The 18,928-nt window shown below is 40.3% G+C and overlaps 1 protein-coding gene and 1 long non-coding RNA gene across 3 annotated transcripts in view; one reads left to right on the plus strand and one right to left on the minus strand.

Moving 5' to 3' along the window:
• Nucleotides 1–15,425, minus strand: part of epha3 (eph receptor A3) — a 269,035-nt gene extending 253,610 nt beyond the window's left edge. For both annotated transcript variants that reach the window (XM_041210805.1, XM_041210804.1), the window contains exon 1: nt 15,335–15,425. In XM_041210805.1, coding sequence (XP_041066739.1) covers nt 15,335–15,425 — 91 coding nt within the window. The remainder of the gene's footprint in view (nt 1–15,334) is intronic.
• On the plus strand, nt 10,714–18,328 carry LOC121290392. Its single transcript, XR_005945797.1, has 2 exons — nt 10,714–11,648; nt 15,347–18,328. It is a non-coding gene; the product is annotated as an uncharacterized LOC121290392 (long non-coding RNA).
• Nucleotides 18,329–18,928: the final 600 nt, after the last annotated feature.

Below are 18,928 nucleotides of genomic sequence, written 5' to 3' on the forward strand. Positions count from 1 at the left end.
CCGTCCTCTCCCCATAACCTTTCAACCGGCTACTAATTAAACATCTGTCTATCTCCTCCTTAAATTTATTCAGCGTCCTGGCATCCACTGCAGTCTGAGGTAGTGAATTCCACAGATTCACAACCCTTTGAGAAAAGTACTTCCTCCTCAACTCTGAAGAAAAGTAACTTCTCCTCATCAATAGGGAAGAATGCCACAGAAAAAGCAGAAGCATGCAAAGAGCAAAGCATGAAGAAAGCAGGCGCCCAAAGGCAGCAGGGGAAGAATGGGTGCACAGTGGGCGTGGAACACACCTCTGGCTGTTGCTTACTTGTGTATGCTTGACCACAGTACACTGGACAGTTGTCCATGTTGCCCACCTGTGGGCAGGTCCTGCATCGTGGGTCCCCTGGAAGGACTTTGCAGGCCCAAGGTTTAGAACCATGCTTCAGAAAAATTGCCTTGGGCAAAATTATATTTTTCTTAAAAAAAGTTGCATTTTTCAGTTTGTTTTATTTCTAACTCCTTTAGGGACAACCACCAAATAAACACTGGTAACTGTAACTGTCCCATTTATCTGTCCCTATGATACCCAATTATCTTAAAAGTTTGTTGTCACAAATTTGTGCAGCACCAACAACAGGGGGAAATAAAGTTAAATGACCTTTTATCCCACCCTCCAACTGATCTGATTGTTTGTGATCTCGAGTTCCAGAATCCCATTCATCCAGGAGACAGCCTCACACTCCACTTCCCCTGGTTGCTACTGATTCAAAATCCAGTGAAAAAGCTGATTATAAAATGCTGACACATGGGTTGAAATGCTCACTATCATCTGAAGATGCTAGTAGTTATCATGTATCAGACCTGGCAAAGTCATGCTGATGAAGTAGAGTGTGCAATTCTGAGTTTGGAACAGAGGCACATGATTTGGACTGGAAGCTTTATCCGGCAATTAGCTCACATTGTAACTGAGTGCTAGTGCTATTATGGGAAATAGATACTACCTTGAGTTCATGCAATAAATCTCAATGACAATTTCCACACCATGTCTATTTGGTTCAGTGTTAACACTTTTGGGTCCATGTTAAAAGGTTGTGCGTTCAAACCACAAGACTTGAATCTAGACAGAACACCCAGTGAAGTACTGAGGGTGTTCAGCACTGTCAGATGTGCCATCCTTTGGCTGAGCTATTAAAGCAGGATATTTGTGCTTGTCCGGTGGAGTGAATGTAAAAACATACAAACACACTAATTAGGAGCAGGAGTAGGCCACCCAGCCTGTCAAGCTTGCTCAGCCATTCAATAAGATTGTGGCTGATCTGAATGTAACCTCAACCTACATTCCTGCCTACCCCCAATAACCTTTCACTCCCCTTTTAATCAAGAATCTATCCACCTCTGCCTTAAAAATATTCAAAGACTCTGCTTCCACTGCCTTTTGAGGAAGAGGGTTCCAAAGACTCACAACCCTCTGAGAGAAAAAATTTCTCCTAATCTTTGTCTTAAATAAGCGACCCCATATTTTTAAACAGTGACCCCCTAGTTCTAGATTCTCCCACAAGAGGTAACATCCTCTCTGCATTCACCCTGTCAAGACCCCTCAGGATCTTAAAGGTTTAAATTAAGTCACCTCTTTCTCTTCTAAATTCCAGTGGATACAAACCTAAACTTCCAATCCTTTCCTCATAAGTCAACCCGCCCATTTCTGGTGTTAGGCTTGTAAACCTTCTCTGAACTGCTTCTAATACATTTATATCTTTGCTTAAATAAGGAGACTAGTACTGTACACAATATTCCAGATTTGGTCTCACCAATGCCCTATACCACTGAAACATAACCTCCCTACTTTTGTAATCAATTCCCCTCACAATAAATGATAACATTCTATTAGCTTTCCTAATTACCTGTAGTACCTACATACTAGCCTTTTGTGATTCATCCACCAGTTCACCCCGATCCCTCCAAATCTCAGATCACTGCAATCTTTCATCATTTAGGTGATAAGCTTGTTTTTTATTCTTCCTGCCAAAATGAAAGATTTCACATTTGCCCACATTACATTCCATTTGCCTGATCTTTGCCCACTCACTTAATCTATCTCTATCACTTTGTAGCCTCCTGATGTAGTCTTCACAATTTACTTGCCCACCTATCATTGTGTCGTCAGCAAATTTAGCCACCATTCCTCCGGTCCCTTCATCCAAGTAAGTTCCTGTGACACTATTCAAAGACAAACTGGGCGCTCTTCCAGCGTTTTCGCTAATATTTCTCTTTCAACCAGCATGACCCAAAATAAGTACAGATTATTATTGATCCCATTATTAGTTGGGGGAACTTGCCCTGTGGAAAGTGATTGTTACATTTGCCTACATAATAAGTTAATTCAAGGTAGGTCATTGTATAAGAAGCATTTTACTTGTTCCTGCAAAGTGTGATAATGCAGATGGATGAAAGTCTTTTCACTATTCACAAGTACACAAAACAAAGTGCTAGAAAAATCCTCATCGAGTTCAGTACAGTTTTGTTACAATCAGTTTTTAAATAACAATATGCGGCTGTGTTGTATTTGAGCATCAAGTGACCTTTCTTCCTGTCAGCACATAAAAAAGCCAACTGAGTGCAAGTATAATAATAGAGAAATAATTGAGTGGAGGAAGTGTTTGTGTTGATGGATCATCCTCTAACACATAGGGGTCTGAGTCTATTATGTTTCCAACCTCTCAGTTCTTGGATAGGTTAGTATTCATGTAACAAGCAAGATGATAACATGCCCAACTATGCAACAGAAGCAACTTACACTTACATAACACTTCTCACGTAAAGCAACATTTCACAGTGCATTTCGAAGTATGATCACAGAAGGATAAGATATGAGGTGCCCTGAGGTTAAACTACAATAGAACTGCCCAACTGTTATGAGTGCATAATTACCTAAAGAGTGGATAGAGGTACAGATATAAGAGAACCAGCCCAGGGAGTTATAAAAGAAGCTTGATACCAAAGAGGCTACAGAAACATTCCAGGAAGCCATCATTTTTAAAACACTGTTGATGATTGCAATTAACTCTGTCAGCCACCATTTGTGAGATTTTTTTTCCATCCTTCTTTTTGAAATTTAACATTTGAATCTGAAATACAAATGATATTTTGGATTTCCAGCATTTCCAGTATTTTGCTTTTGTAACATTTGAAGCTGTGTTTTTGCCTCCACTTAATTTCTGAATATAAATAAAATGGCTTCCCTGTAAATTACAAAAGATTTCATTTTTTGGAAGTAAGAATTATGTTCTGAGAGTCAGGAATACAGCATCCATAATGGTTAAAGACCCAGATATAAAAACAAAAAAACTGCGGATGCTGGAAATCCAAAACAAAAACAAAAACAGAATTACCTGGAAAAACTCAGCAGGTCTGGCAGCATAAAGATGCTGCCAGACCTGCTGAGTTTTTCCAGGTAATTCTGTTTTTGTTTTTGTTATGGTTAAAGACCCCTTGGCTATTATCCTAATTGCACCAATACAAGATTAACTGATATAGTCTACCATGAAGGCATCATTGCTGGGTGTTGGTATTTCAAAATGGTAACTGAACATGCACACTTAGTACTCATGCTGCAAGTGAGGTGAGAGTGACAGCCCTTGATGTCAAGGCCACATTTGACTGAGTGGAGTCGAGGAGTGCTAGCAAAACTGGAGTCAATGGGAATCGGGGAGAAGCCTCTCTACTGGTTGGAGTCATATGTAGCACCAAGATAGTTGTGGTTGTTGGAAGTCAATCATCTCAGCCCCAGGACAGCACTGTAGGAGTTCCTCAGGGCAGTATCCTCAGCCCAGCCCTCTTCAGCTGCTTCATCGATGATCTTGCTTCCATCATAAATTCAGAAGTGGGGATGTTCGCTGATGATTGCACAATGTTCAGCACTATTTGCGACTCCTCAGATATTGAAGCAGTACATGTCCAAATGCAGCAAGACCTGGGCAATATCCAGGATTGGGCTGACAAAGGGCAAGTAACATTCGCACCACACAAGTGCCAGACAATGACTATCTCCAACAAGAGAGAATCTAACTATCGCCCCTTGACATTCAATGGCATTACCATTGCTGAATCCCTCGCTATCAACATCCTGGGGGTTATCATTGACCAGAAACTGAACTAGACTAGCCATATAAATGCTGTGGACACCAGAGCAGGTCTGAGGCTAGGAATCCTGTGACTAGTAATTCATATAGAAAACATAGAAAATAGGAGCAGGAGTAGGCCATTCGGCTGTTCGAGCCTGCTCCGCTACTTATTATGACCATGGCTGATCATCCAACTCAACTCTCAGGAACATCCTTCCTGCATCCCTGTCTAGTCCTGTTAGAATTTTATAGGTTTCTATAAGATCCCCCCCCATTCTTCTGAACTCCAGCAAATATAATCCTAACCGAATCAATCTCCCCTCATATGTCAGTCCCGCCATCCCAGGAATCAGCCTGGTAAACCTTCGCTTCACTCCCTCTATAGCAAGAACATCTTTCCTCAGATAAGGAGACCAAAACTGCACACACTATTCCAGGTGTGGTCTCACCAAGGTCCTGCATAATTGCAGCAAGACATCCCTGCTCCTGTACTCAAATCCTCTGGCTATGAAGACCAACATACCATTTGTCTTCTTTACCGCCTGCTGCACCTGCTTGCTTACCTTCAGCAAGCTGGTGTACAAGGACACCCAGGTCTTGTTGCACATTCTCCTCTCTCAATTTATAGCCATTCAGATAATAATCTGCCTTCCTGTTTTGCTACCAAAGTGGATAACCTCACATTTATCCACATTATACTGCATCTGCCATGCATTTGCCCACTCACTCAGCTTGTCCAAATCACACTGAAGCATCTCTGTATCCTTCTCACAACTCACCCTCCCACTCAGCTTTATGTCATCTGCAAATTTGGAGATATTACATTTAGTTCCCTTATCTAAATCATTAATATATATTGTGAATAGCCCAGCACCGATCCCTGAGGTACTCCACTAGTCACTGCCTGCCATTCGGAAAAAGACCCGTTTATTCCTACTCTTTGTTTCCTGTCTGCCAACCAGTTTTCTATCCATCTCAATACACTACCCCCAACCCCATGCACTTTAATTTTACACGCCAATCTCTTATGTGGGGCTTTGTTGAAAGCTTTTTGAAAGTCCAAATAAACCACATGAACTCTACTAGTTACATCCCCAAAAAATTCCAATAGATTTGTCACCTCCTGACTCCCCAAAGCCTGTCCACCATCAACAAGGCACAATTCAGGGGTGTGATGGTCTGGATGAGTGCAGCTCCAGCAACACTCAAGAAGCTTGACACCATCCAGGACAAAGCAACTCGTTTGATTGGTACCACATCCACAAACATTCACTCCCATAGTAACCGCAGTGTTCCATCTACAAGGTCCACTGCAGGAATTCACCAAGGCTCCTTAGTCAACACCTTCCAAACGCATGACCACTACCACCTAGAAGGACAAGGGCAGCAGACACATGGGAACACCACTGCCTGGAAGTCCCATCCAAGTCACTCATCATCCTGACTTGGAAATATTTCACCATTCCTTCACTGTCGCTGGCTCAAAATCCTTGAACTCCCTTCGTAACAGCACTGTGGGTGTACCTACACCACAAAGACTGAAGTGGTTCAAGAAGGCAGCTCACCACCACCTTCTCAAGAGCAATTAGGGATGAGCAATAAATGCTGGCCCAGCCAGTGAAGCCCACGTCCCATGAATGAATAAAAAAGTGACTTTACTGGGCGCTGTCACTTCTGACAAGCTGGTAAGAGTCTTCTGTAATCCTCCAGAGACACTTAGCCACCTCAAACAGCCGGCAGGACAACATAGCACCTTTAAAGGGTCCTGCAATGAGCCGGATATATCAAATGTACATAGGAGAAATGTTATTTCACTATAACATGCCCTGAAATGAAAGATGATATTGCTGTAGCAAGAATTGCATCACATGGTACAGTGGCACTTCAATGTGAACTGCAAAGCACAACATCATTTCAGTTTGCAGCAATTGGGCAGGATTTTCCCTTCATTGGGCTGCCAAGGTAGGGGGGGGCGGGAGCAGGGCGAGTGTGGAAGTCTGCGCATGCCCGGGGTAGCGTGCGCTGACTGCTCCCTGAGGGCACACAGTTGCCTCAGGGAGCTGAAGATTTGAAAATAGGAAAATAAAACTTTATAAATGATATAAACATGTCCCTACATATGACTCAGTCACATGGAGAGGGACATGTTTAAAATGAAGTGGAAAAAAACATTTCTGGCTTTTTACTTACCATTGTAAACCTCATCCTGCCCGTGGATGAGGTTTTGTAAAAAGTGCAAAGGCCGCCTGGTCTAGTCGCCTGCTTTGAATGCGGAGGCTGGTGGGGTGATAAGTGAGGACAAGGGGGACCCTATCATGTTTCTGGGAGGGAGGAGAAGGCGTGAGGGCGGATACGCTCAAAGGATCATCCTCCAACATTTCCGCCAACTCCAGCATGATGCCACCACCAAACACATCTTCCCTTCACACCCCCTTTCAGCATTACGTAGGGATCGCTCCCTCCGGGACACCCTGGTCCACTCCTCCATCACCCCCTACTCCTCAACGCCCTCCTATGGCACCACCCCATGCCCACGCAAAAGATGCAACACCTGCCCCTTCACTTCCTCTCTCCTCACCGTCCAAGGACCCAAACACTCCTTTCAAGTGAAGCAGCATTTCACTTGCATTTCCCCCAACTTAGTCTACTGCATTCGTTGCTCCCAATGTGGTCTCCTCTACATTGGAGAGACCAAACGTAAACTAGGTGACCGCTTTGCAGAACACTTGCGGTCTGTCTGCAAGAATGACCCAAACCTCCCTGTCGCTTGCCATTTTAACACTCCACCCTGCTCTCTTGCCCATATGTCTATCCTTGGCTTGCTGCACTGTTCCAGTGAAGCCCAACGCAAACTGGAGGAACAACACCTCATCTTCCGACTAGGCACTTTACAGCCTTCCAGACTGAATATTGAATTCAACAACTTTAGGTCTTGAGCTTCCCCTCCCCCCCCCCATCCCCACCCCCTTTCTGCTTCCCCCTTCCTTTTGTTTTTTTCCAATAAATTATATAGATTTTTCTTTTCCCACCTATTTCCATTATTTTTAAATATTTTAAAATCTTTTATGCTCTCCCTACCCCCACTAGAGCTATACCTTGAGTGCCCTACCATCCATTCTTAATTAGCACATTCGTTTAGATAATATCACCAACTTTAACACCTATGTGTTCTTTTGTTCTATTGTTGGTGACATCTTTTGATGATCTGCTTCTATCACTGCTTGTTTGTCCCTACAACCACACCAACCCCCTCCACTTCTCTCTCTCTCTCTCTCTCTCTCTCTCCGCCGCCACCCCCCCCACCCCACCCCCACACACACACACACACACCTTAAACCAGCTTATATTTCAACTCTTTCTTGGACTTGAACTCAAGTTCTGTCGAAGGGTCATGAGGACTCGAAACGTCAACTCTTTTCTTCTCCGCCGATGCTGCCAGACCTGCTGAGTTTTTCCAGGTAATTCTGTTTTTGTTTTGGATTTCCAGCATCCGCAGTTTTTTTGTTTTTATTTCTAACTGAATGTTGGAATAGGCTCAAGGGGTTGAATGATTAGCCCTATTCCTAGCTCTTAACTGTAATTAACGTTCATGGAGTATCACATCCTGAAAATCATGGTCAGAATCTATTAGAAAATATAGTACAGTCATCACAGAATTGATACACAGATAATGTCAGAACATGTTGTGGACATGACAGACAATAGCACAGTGTGCAGTCAGTGAGTGCAAAGTGATAGGATTGAACTGACTCCACTTTAACAATGTGTTAATGCTATGGTTACTACAGCCATCAATCACCCAGTCCACAGCTGGCATTACAAATCTCCAGCCCTATCAGCTCTTAATTATCTGGCTGGCACTCAGCTCTCCTCTTCTGACATCTCTTCACTCATTTCAATCTATGCATGAAATATAGGTTATCTCACCAGTGATTGTGTGTGTGCGTGAGTATGGTTTGCAGTTTACACAAGTGCTTAAAAGACAGAACTCACTAGTGCTGCAGGCATGAGTAAATAATGGATGTGGCCTCTCTAAGTAAAAGAATAATGTTGTCACAATATATTTTGCTGCAATATTCCATTTGTTATATTGACATTGTCCGGAATGGTTCTAGAGCCATGGAATGTGGTCACGATTGTTAAGTGATTAGTAGCATATGTGAATTGTTTCTTTCACTGCAGTTAATGAGCACTTTCTGTCCAAAAACTATCTTAGCAATTTGGAGAAGTGGAGAATGGCCGCAGATTGTGAAATGGCAGATCAGCCTTGAAAAACATTCACAAATATCTATCCCTTGGATTGATAGGTATGAAGAAAAGATGAACAACAAATAGAAGACATCAGTAACAGTTATAACTTCTTCTCCTAGCCTAGACCATGATATTCATGAAATATAAGTGAACAATAAAACCAGCAGAATAAAAAAATATTTAATCTGCATGGTGGGGGAAAACATATAAATGATAATAAAAAACCATAAGCACAGTTTTGAAATCTCAGTGATAGCATAGAATGCATTTTATGTTGTAAAACTCTTTCGTTAAACATGTTATTCCTTCTTTAATATCCTATACAGCTTTCCAGGATTGATATAATCACAACTTGCTTAAGAAATGGACAGGAAGAATCAATTGACACATTTCAAATTTTCTTCTATTTTTACACAATAATAAATAAAAGTTGTTGATCGCAATTACTTCCAAATTAAAAAATAATATCCTGCAAGCACTAAAGATTACTGCTAAAAGTTATACTTTAATTTCCTTTAGCCACAAGGAAAATTTATGTCTAATTATTGAGAAGTGAAATCATTTCTTGTAATCATATTGAATTTGCTCTTTTCTAATAATGTGTTTGCCAATTTTCTAAAGGTTTTGACTCTTTTGCTAGCATTTGGTTCCATGGACATAGGATCTCATTTAGTATCTCAAAAAAGTGGTTATTTTTCATTGAGTGCCAGCAGACTGTTGGACTGTGAAAACATCAGAGCCACCTCCAATTCTGTCCTTATCCAATGCCCACACAAATGTACTTGCAGTAGGTAGCCATTAGATTGCAATCAACAGTGGGAGCTTATTTTGTACCTTACCCAGGGTGCTCAGGTAGATTGTAGCTCCCCTACCAGTGGTCCAGATATCTGTTACCTGGCTACCTGTATTGCTGGATAAATTAGTTGAGCTATCAGGGAAAAGCCAAGGATGTTTTCAAAGTCAGCCCATAAACCTTACAGCAGATAGTGCTTTCTTGGGAAAGTTTTGATTATTTTTGTGGAAAATTTTCCTGCAACTCAGTTTCCAGAAAATCTGTTGTGAACTTCTCTTTTCAAGTTCACCCATACTGACCACTGGAAATGGTCACACTACTGCAATATGAAATACAGTTAGTGGTTTTTGTGGCTCTTCTAATTGTTAATAAAGCATTTTAAAATGCAATTTTGCAGCGCAGACTTTTTACTGGAACAAAGAGATCACTGAATGTGCCACTCCTCACTTGCAAAATGGCAATTCTATCAAAACAACACCACTCCATTCTTATTGTATCCAGTCAACATCGCCTGTTAATATCCACAACTTATTTTGATGCACTTTAAATTCATTAATATATACTTATATTTTAAAATATGAATACACTAGGTGACATTTTGGGAGATGTAGTTTGTATCTCTTGGAAGTTTGAAAATTAGGCATTGTAGTCAAAGTGTCCATGTGAAAGAGATATTAACACCAAAAAATACAATGGGAATAATAAATTATAGTCGAGAAATATTAACATTTCTGATCCTAAGCTGAATCAAATTGTGATGTGTGAGATTGTGAAGTGTACTTGTGGAGATTTGCATCAACATGAAAACTTTAATTTGTGGCCATAATGTGCACTGAAAAACCACAGAGCATTCCAATGCTTCAGACAGACTAATTAATTGGCATTAATTAATTGGTGTTTGAATTTTGCCTTGGCTCTCATCTTGCTGATTTTCACTCAAAAGAACACCCTTAAGACTGCAATTGGCATTTGGCTAATTCTTTTGTGTCCTGACAGATATTAGACATCACGGTAATAGACTGGGTACACGTATACACATTAGTTACCGTGAATAATAGCTGTATAATGTTTAGTATATCGATTGTATGATTGCTATAGGTATGCTAACAATAGTAAACATTCTTTAGGAAGTTAGGCATATGAAAACCTTTCAAAGCCGAAACTTAATGATAACTTTATTTGAAAATAAGGACAAAGGACAGCTGAAATTATGTGCAGCCCTTTTCAATGTATAGCCACGCAAATGTTTAAGTGCCGTCCATAAAGCGATAACGCATCATTACTACGTGTTTAGAGTTCTAGTAACGCATTATTCAATCCTGCATATAAATATACCCAATTTCTATATTTATCACTTGTGAATGGCATCGAATAGTGGCTGTGTTAATAATCCCTACACGGCGAGTCCCACCGTTTTAATACGCGTTCTATTAACCTGCAGTAATCAGTTTGATTCTGTGTAGCCTAACTGAAAAGATATCATTCACACTTCACTAAGCTAAACATGCTATTCGAAATAAAATGACCATTTCTGCCGTCACAGTTACTAAAGGAAAGAGTACCCTTTTATTTTTTTTTGTAAATTAAGTAAGCAATTTAATAAGCCATTAACGATACACACACACACACACACAATAAACCTAAGAAGTGGTGGCAGCTTTTTTGAGAAAGAAATACGATTTATGGGGACAATCGAATAAAAAAAAACACATTACTAACAAAACCTTAATGAAGACTTTTCTGACATTGTTGCAGAACATTAAAGACGCCGACAACATCTCCGAGGTTGTGTGTGGGGTTAACAAGGTCGTTACGCCTTTGTCCTTTTATTAAGATGATGTTGGACGCGGGTTTTTAGACACTCTGAGACTGGCCAAATGCTCATTCGTGTGCCCCCTGCAGACTGTGCTCTCCAGGCTGCTCCCCACCCCCTTCCCCCAGGGCTGTCAGCCCAGTAAATTGCCGCATTTCATATAGCACAGGAGCCGGACAAAAGCTCACACTCGCCGCTTTGTCGAATATATTTCTCTTGTATTCGTTTAGCATCAAAATAACGACGCTTTGGTGGCTCTGTGTCTTTGTGTGTGTGTGTGTGGCTGTTTAAACAGTGCTTTGATCAGCACTGTCAGCTCAGATGCTATAACTGACCCAATATAAATGGATTTATGGCTCTATTCAACACTTGCTTCAAACCAATGGCCAAAAGAAGGCCCTTCAAGTCAGTTTACAATGTCTCTCTCCTGTACAGGAAACCCACATGTAATCGGGCTCCTATCGCCAGTTAAATATTTCCATCGTTCCTTCCCACAATCTTGGATCCCGGAGTTACCATCAATCCAGTTTAAGGCTAACCGTCTATTTCAAACGCACGGCTGCTAATTTAACCGGAGTGCCCCCGCCCCTTTCCCTGTGAGTTACTATCCTTCCTTCTGTCGGATACGTTGATCTATGGCAGGGAGGAATGTATTATGGGCAAAACCGAGGATGCAGCCACCAAGGTAGGACAGGGTCATTTTACTTTCGAAATGTAATTGGAAAGCATCGCCTTTTAAACCCCCACCCCCAATCCATGCATAGTCCGCCCCTCAGTGCTGCTTCAGTCAGTTGATCCGAAGCAGTCAATTGAGTTTTTTTACGGCGTATACGCTTCCTCAACCGAAGGAACAGTCAATCTACCCAAACATCTTCTGTTATTTACAACCATGAAGTTGGCCCAATCGAAAGTGACAGATGTGTTGCTTGGAGCAATTCAATATTAAACTCCAAGCACGCATCAAACTTTCAGGAACTCCAACTGTTGGCAGCGAAATGAGCGGGTCATGTCTAAATATTGGACAAGCTGCGGATTTGGGTTTTACCGACCCCAGCTTTCAAAATCAAATGATTTAATACATGTAATCGCATATTAGAGATATAAACGGAACTAATGAGGACGCTGATGTGTTCATTTCCCTCTCACTCTTAAAGTAAGAGATATTTGACATTATGTCAATTCTGTGTAGCATGTTAAAAACAGGTGGGAAGGCCCGGGGATTGTCCAAGCAGTCTGTTTACGGACAGCCAGGACAGTTCCAACTCATCTTGATCGATGCATGTTTGATATATACATATTATGTGAATCTGGAGCGGGTGGGGGAGGCTTTGCAGCGCAAGTTCCAATCCTGTTATCTGGAGGAGAGGTGTTCACACTGAAGAGAACATGAAAAGCTTGTGGCAGATTCGGAGTTTCACAACTTCGGGTGTTGCAGGTGAGTTCACTGCTCCGCCGCTCAGTTCATTGGAAAAGCAGCACCGCCAGTTTCACGAAATCCAAACCCCTTATTTACTTGTCACTTGCCGCTAAGAGTATGGTACAGTTTGTAAACCAGGAAGCAAGGGTTGCTGCTCTTTTAAAAAAAATCTCTTCTACGGTGCGAGGAACAACTCAATGAATATCCTTCTTGTCCATTTTCAAAAAAATAATATTTATGCATAATTGTTCCCATTTTCAATTTAAAGTTTGTTTCGCATCCCACTTTCAACGCTGAAAAGTTGACTATGATTATTTAAATCTGAATCTTCTAAATAAGAAATATCTTCTCTGCACCATCAGTTGCGGCTGATCCTGCTCATTTATCGTCATAACACTAAATGGGAGGTTGGTAACGTCGACATATGCAGTCCAGAATATTCTTAAAACAAAACATTTCAGTTGGAAGCCTCAAGCTACGTTTGAGGTTGACAATTCAGTTGCTTAGATGGCCGGGACATTTGTGTTAACATTGTTTCGGCGTTCGGATTCAATTTAACCCCACCTCAGCCGCCGCAATAACCAATTTCGTTTCACCCGAGCCACACACAGACTTAAGACTTCGACTCCGACTTTCATACCCAGGGATTCCCACTACACTACACTACACAGAAAACGCGAAAAATAATGGAATGTTTTATCTAGAAAAGTGACAAAGTTGTTTTCCGATGCCAGATCTCTCTCCTTTCCCCAGTAAAGCTCTGCAGTGACCCACACTGGCCAGATTTCCAGAGATTTCGACTAATTGAAAAGTTACTTCCCGGCCCAATATAATCTCAGGTTTTTGCTCGATAATACGAAAAAAAGGGCAAAGATAGTCAAGCAGTCTGCCGTTTGTACAAAAAACACATTTCCCCGCATTGTTGTAAAAGCCCAAAAGCTAAAAATGAACAGCAAGCCCGATTATGAAATGCGCGTCCATTTAAAACAATCTGAAAAACGTGCAAACCAATCTTAATACAGGGAATGAGCAGCTTCATGCAGGTAAATGTTACGAAACAAAACTCTGCGGAACTCGCGCGGGTAAAGTGGACTGATTATTTATCCATTCATTGGGATTGTCAGGAAGTTTCGGTAAACTGTCTGCCGAAAGGAATGAACTTAAGCACCGAATTTTCTGCCAAACTTTTAAGTGTATGCCGTAATACTGATTTGTGTACAGACCGTCTACTGGACAGTAACAATGAGCAACAAAGTTTCGTTAGGTGCCTACGAACGGACAGTGCCGATTAACCAATCAGAAAATCCACTTTGGGGCAAACCATGTTATTATTCCGCACCGTGAGTTTTAATAATAAGAAGCACGTTTACTTTTCCAATGCATTTGAAGAGAATTTATGTTGATATTTAAATCCAATAACAACTACATAATCCCAATGTAAATTAAAACCCAAATCCAAGTTCTAACTGTATACCTTACACATCCTGTGTTCATGTCATGATTTTGCTTTAGTATAAGGAGTAAACTTGAGGTTTTTTCCGTCAGATTCTTTTCCCTCTCCCAGCCACACAAACTGTTTTTACCAACTCATCGAATTTTACAAATTATATTTACAAAGAACTTTACTCCCCCACCTTCCAACCTCATAACTCTACATTGTATGTCACTCCCGAAAGATGAAACTGTCTGATTTGGGCATAATTGTTATTTGTGTACCAGACCCTTTCCTCTAAATCCTTTAATCTCAGGGGTTTTGTGTTGGAAGTGAATGAGGTGTGGAGACCCATTCGGCTTTTACTCCTACAACTATCCGTCTGCATACGTGTATCAATATTTGAACACAAGGTGAGTTTAAAAACTCACTGGATCCCACGCAATCCCGCAGAAGCTAAACCTGTTTCTGAAAATCTTTCATTTTCTCTCGTCATTCTGCTGTGACTTCAACATTCCTGCATTTCACCCTGTACAGTTCGTGCATTAGTTACTGAAGTCATTTCAACCTCTCCTCTCAATCTACGCGGAGTAGAAAGGGGTTTTAACCGTAGTGTGTAATTTACAAAGAATACAGGCAGTTCAAGGTTAAAAAATGTCATGATGTGCTGAGTATCTTAATACCATATGTCAATCTAATCGACCAGTTGTTTTTATATGACAGATTTTTTAAAAAAAACCCACAATCAGCAATGTAAAATGAATAATACCCAAGAACAGAATAGTAAACAAGGTGTAAAGTTTCTCCCAAATTGCTCTTTGCGTGATTTCTAAATTTCTTTACGCAACCCCCCAGTGAAATAAATAATGAAGTAGTATTTAAATTGTCGTCAAACTTTCCTAACTTGCTTCAATCTTGCCCGTATTATAAATACTTGGGAAGGTGATGTCAGCAAGGGTTGTGAATCATTCAATTTGTCGTTTGAGAATACACTTCACAATATAAACACATTCTCTATTTCCTGATTCGGATTTTAACGATGGGTGAGATTCCTTCCTTTCCTACACGTTCCTGATGGCTGTCGATATAACTCCTCTGTGGATGGATCACCTTACGGCAACCTGTATCAATTCTCAAAATAACACAGGACAAAAACCTCATTTAAAATAATTCCCTGCATTCCTGCTGTGTTAACCTTCGAGTCCCATCTTATGCAAACTTTGTCTTCACATTTTACCTCTGGCTCTTTATTAGATCGATTTTACTTAATGGGTCGTTACTTTGCAATAATACTTGTTATACCGTTTAAATATTACAGTGATCACATTATGAGACCGTTAACTGAAGCTGTTTGATGTATTCGGTTTGATAAATTAATGTTGTTAAATTGCGCCCTTGACCACCTTAAAAGATGATGGAAGCGCAACCTCTTGCTGTACAGTACCACCCACCCGGTGTGTGCTAGACCGTCTCTAATACTTCAACGAGGAATAATGTCCCGATCTCTCTTTTTAATTCTTACCTTCATTTGCAGAATGCCCAATTGCTTGTGCCGCGCAGATCACACAGCAGAGGATCAGAGGGAGAATGCAGATTTGGGAACCCAAGGCCATTTTGGAGCTGTGATCGGTTGTGAGTGGAGCATATCTCTGTGAAGCATGCCAGCAATGATCTGAGGGAGCTGTGATCGCCGTGGAAGTTACCATGCACAGCTTTCAGGGTGATGTCAAGTTTGACACTACAGATAAGGAGGAGTCAGCACTGCCTTTCTACTGCCAGCAGAGGGCCGCGACTGGGTCCTAAAGCCCACCAAACCCATTCTCAACAAACAATCTGGTTCGGACATTTAAAGTTCAATGGCAAGAGATTTTTTTTTTGTTTTCAGCGCTCGCAAACTAATCATTCTAAAACATTTTCCTTTGATCGATCTTTGTTAATTTTCAATATAATAACAAATAAAGTACTTTATGCCGAAATAGTGCGTGCTGGAGGTCGGGGTGGTGGTGAGGTGGGATGGGTCCCTTTAACTTCAATATAGTAAATGCTGGAACGTTATTTACAAGATAAAGTACAATTCCATTCGCGCAGATACTGTTAAGCCCTATTCCCAGTAAAGCCTTTAGTCTCTCCCATCTGTTCCCCCACTATGGCCCCTATCTTTGCTCCCAAAGGGCGCAGACAAACACATGATTGAGTTAGCTATCCATCATTAAATCTGGCTGGACCACATCAAGTACATTGGGCCGCACTTCCCGCAGCCACTACTCCAGGCTCACTCTGGAGAGCTGTCTTCTTTTCTCCACTACCCTTAAACACATATACTCTTCCCCTCACCGTCACTTTCAACAACAAAAGTGAGACACTTTTATGTACTACGTTTTCTTTGCAAATATTAAAACTATTTATTCTCTTGTCTCCGTTGTTTCTGTCCCTACCCCTTGTCCACAAATTCAAACCTCCCTCTTGCTCTGGACCTGAACGCATTGCTCTTCACGCCCTCTCTGAGCTAATCTGCCTATGTGACATACCTCCTGTTCCCTTGGTCTCATTCTCACTAAACTGCTGGCTACCCAATTTCATTTCCTAGCTCTCATACTAACAGACAAAATATATGGTTTCTTCTCCTCTGGTACTGACCTCTCCCTTCCATAAATACTGTTATAACACCCCTCCTCAAAACCTATTAATAACTCCAACTCCCTGCAAATTACTACACTGTCCCCAACCTCCATTTTTTTTGGATTAATGCCCACTTTTGACTGATTAATCCTTTGTGCAACATCTTGGGATGTTTCCCCACGTTAAAGGTTCCATATAAAAACCGGTGCTTCCAAAACATTATTGCTTACTACTTACTTTCCTTTAAGAATATAAGTTATTAGTATTTATCTATGCCCATTCCTTTACCCTTTAATTTTGAGTTGCTTAGATGAATGACGCTATCTGCCATTTATAGATAAGTCATTGCAATCAAGCCAATAAATTGTCTGTTACAGTGGAGATGAAAGCATGCTTTCTTAGGAGTTTAGGAAAGGCTACTATAGTAGGTCTTAAATTTACACTATTGTCTCTCATTTCCCTTTCCCCTGATCCATCTACTCAAAGTAGTAATTAATGTTTAAGCTTGTCATACTGAAATTGGAGTCTGAAGCTGATTAAAGCATTGTGCTGCATTTGGTGCTTTAATCAGCTCACTATCCTGTATTTCAGCATTTAACACACCAGAGCATTCATTAGAATCTTGTTAATGCATAGTTAAGCTACTGGCTAACAATAATTATAAATCAGTGAAGATATTAGGATTGAAGGGCAAATCCTAAATTCTTACAGCAACAACACAAAAAAAGATAGAATAACAAAGTGACATTCACTGGATGAATTCCATTCCAAATCCTTAACTGTAAACAAAAACAAAATGTTTTAAAGATAAAAGTCAAACTGGGTGTATTTCCTGTATGACTGTAATGAATGATCCATTCTGATATTGGGAATTTAAATTCACTTAATTGAGACGATGCTTCACTACTCTCCAATCCATCATAACACCAGCTAGAACAAATTGGCTACTGTCTTAGTTACTCAGATCTGAAATATTGGCATGCTGCATGTATTGCACTATAACTGGTTGAAATACTGTAAAACTATTTTAATACAATTCTTTTGGAAAGATTGCAATCTGAATTCATGAACATGGGCATTTTATAACATTTGCCTGATAATTTAATTAAATCCATCTAGAAGGAAGTAAATTTTTCTGGTAACATTGTAAGGGAATACAAGCACAAGGTATTGCTTGTATTTAAAGAGTACCTTTAAATGGGCCAATTATAATAGATGTCAATAATATAAACTTAAGGACCATACTGACTTTTAGTTTTGAAAGAGTGCCCTGTTTTACACATGAAACTTCTTCTAGTTGTAATGAATCTGTTGTATTTGACCTTGTTTTCAAAATGTGTGTCAGCACTACAAAGCCGAAGGGTGCTGATAGCTATTTTATGGAAAAACTCTCCAATTTTCAAATTTAATGTAATTTCTGTAAAGTGCATTGCAGAAGGTTGGAAAGTTACATATGTCCCTTCAAATGGTAATTTTTCATTGATCCACAATGGCAAAATGCAACCAGTTTAACAATAAAATTTAATTACAAATAAAACAATCTAAATATTGTAATCTTGAACTTTGTATCAAAATGAAACAGCATTACAAAACCTAAAAATTGTCTCAGTTTCCCACTTTCCGTTATGTACAACATGTATCACTACATATTGTGATCATGAAATGAAGGCTGGAATGTAATGAGAGATTCAATATCTACCATAAACTTGTGGCATATGCTAATCTTTTAAATTGTAAGATGTATTTAGAGCCATTTTGCTCATTATCCACCTTTTGTGTTTTTATATATTTATTACAGGAATAATAAAATAATAAGAGTACAATTATGCTGATTGAAGATTGTATGCGTGTATTATGGTCCAATTGCTATATAATAAAGTTATCATGGGTTTTATAATAAGATATGATAAGGAAATGATTTTGTACCAGAGGAATGAAATTACAGGGCTATTGAGACTAAATGAACTTCTACATTTGAGTTGAGTCATGGGAAGCAATGCTCCCTTCGCTGATTTTCCTTCGCCTCCTTCTCCTATTTACCTTTGTTAGTCACACTCCAAAATGTGGTTTGTTTGAAGGCTGATTTTTGAATACGGGCCTGCATTTTGTACAAGGCTGCTACTTTTTATCTCATTATGTTGTTATCCCCCAGGTTCTCTATCTGACAAAGTTCATATTTGCATCTTTGGTCTTCTCTCTTTCACTCACTATAAAAAATACATCTGTTTTTGAAGAGCCTCCTTCAGCTGGAGGAAGAGCAGCCTAGACCACTAGTATTACCATCAAATATCAGGACTTACACACTAAGCATTGCAGAGCTTTTTATGTGCATCTGTGTGCTTGCATCCTGATGTGAAATAGCATGGTGATATAAGCATGCGGCACTTGGAACCTGCTGCACGGGTTTACCAGGTTTACTTAATCTGACAGCAGTGCCAAGGCCAATGAAAATCTGGTTCTGCAATTTCACTGGGTCTCCAGAAATGAAGTTCTTCAT

This window comes from Carcharodon carcharias, chromosome 18, assembly GCF_017639515.1.
Source record: "Carcharodon carcharias isolate sCarCar2 chromosome 18, sCarCar2.pri, whole genome shotgun sequence".
NCBI classification, from domain to species: Eukaryota; Metazoa; Chordata; class Chondrichthyes; order Lamniformes; family Lamnidae; genus Carcharodon; species Carcharodon carcharias.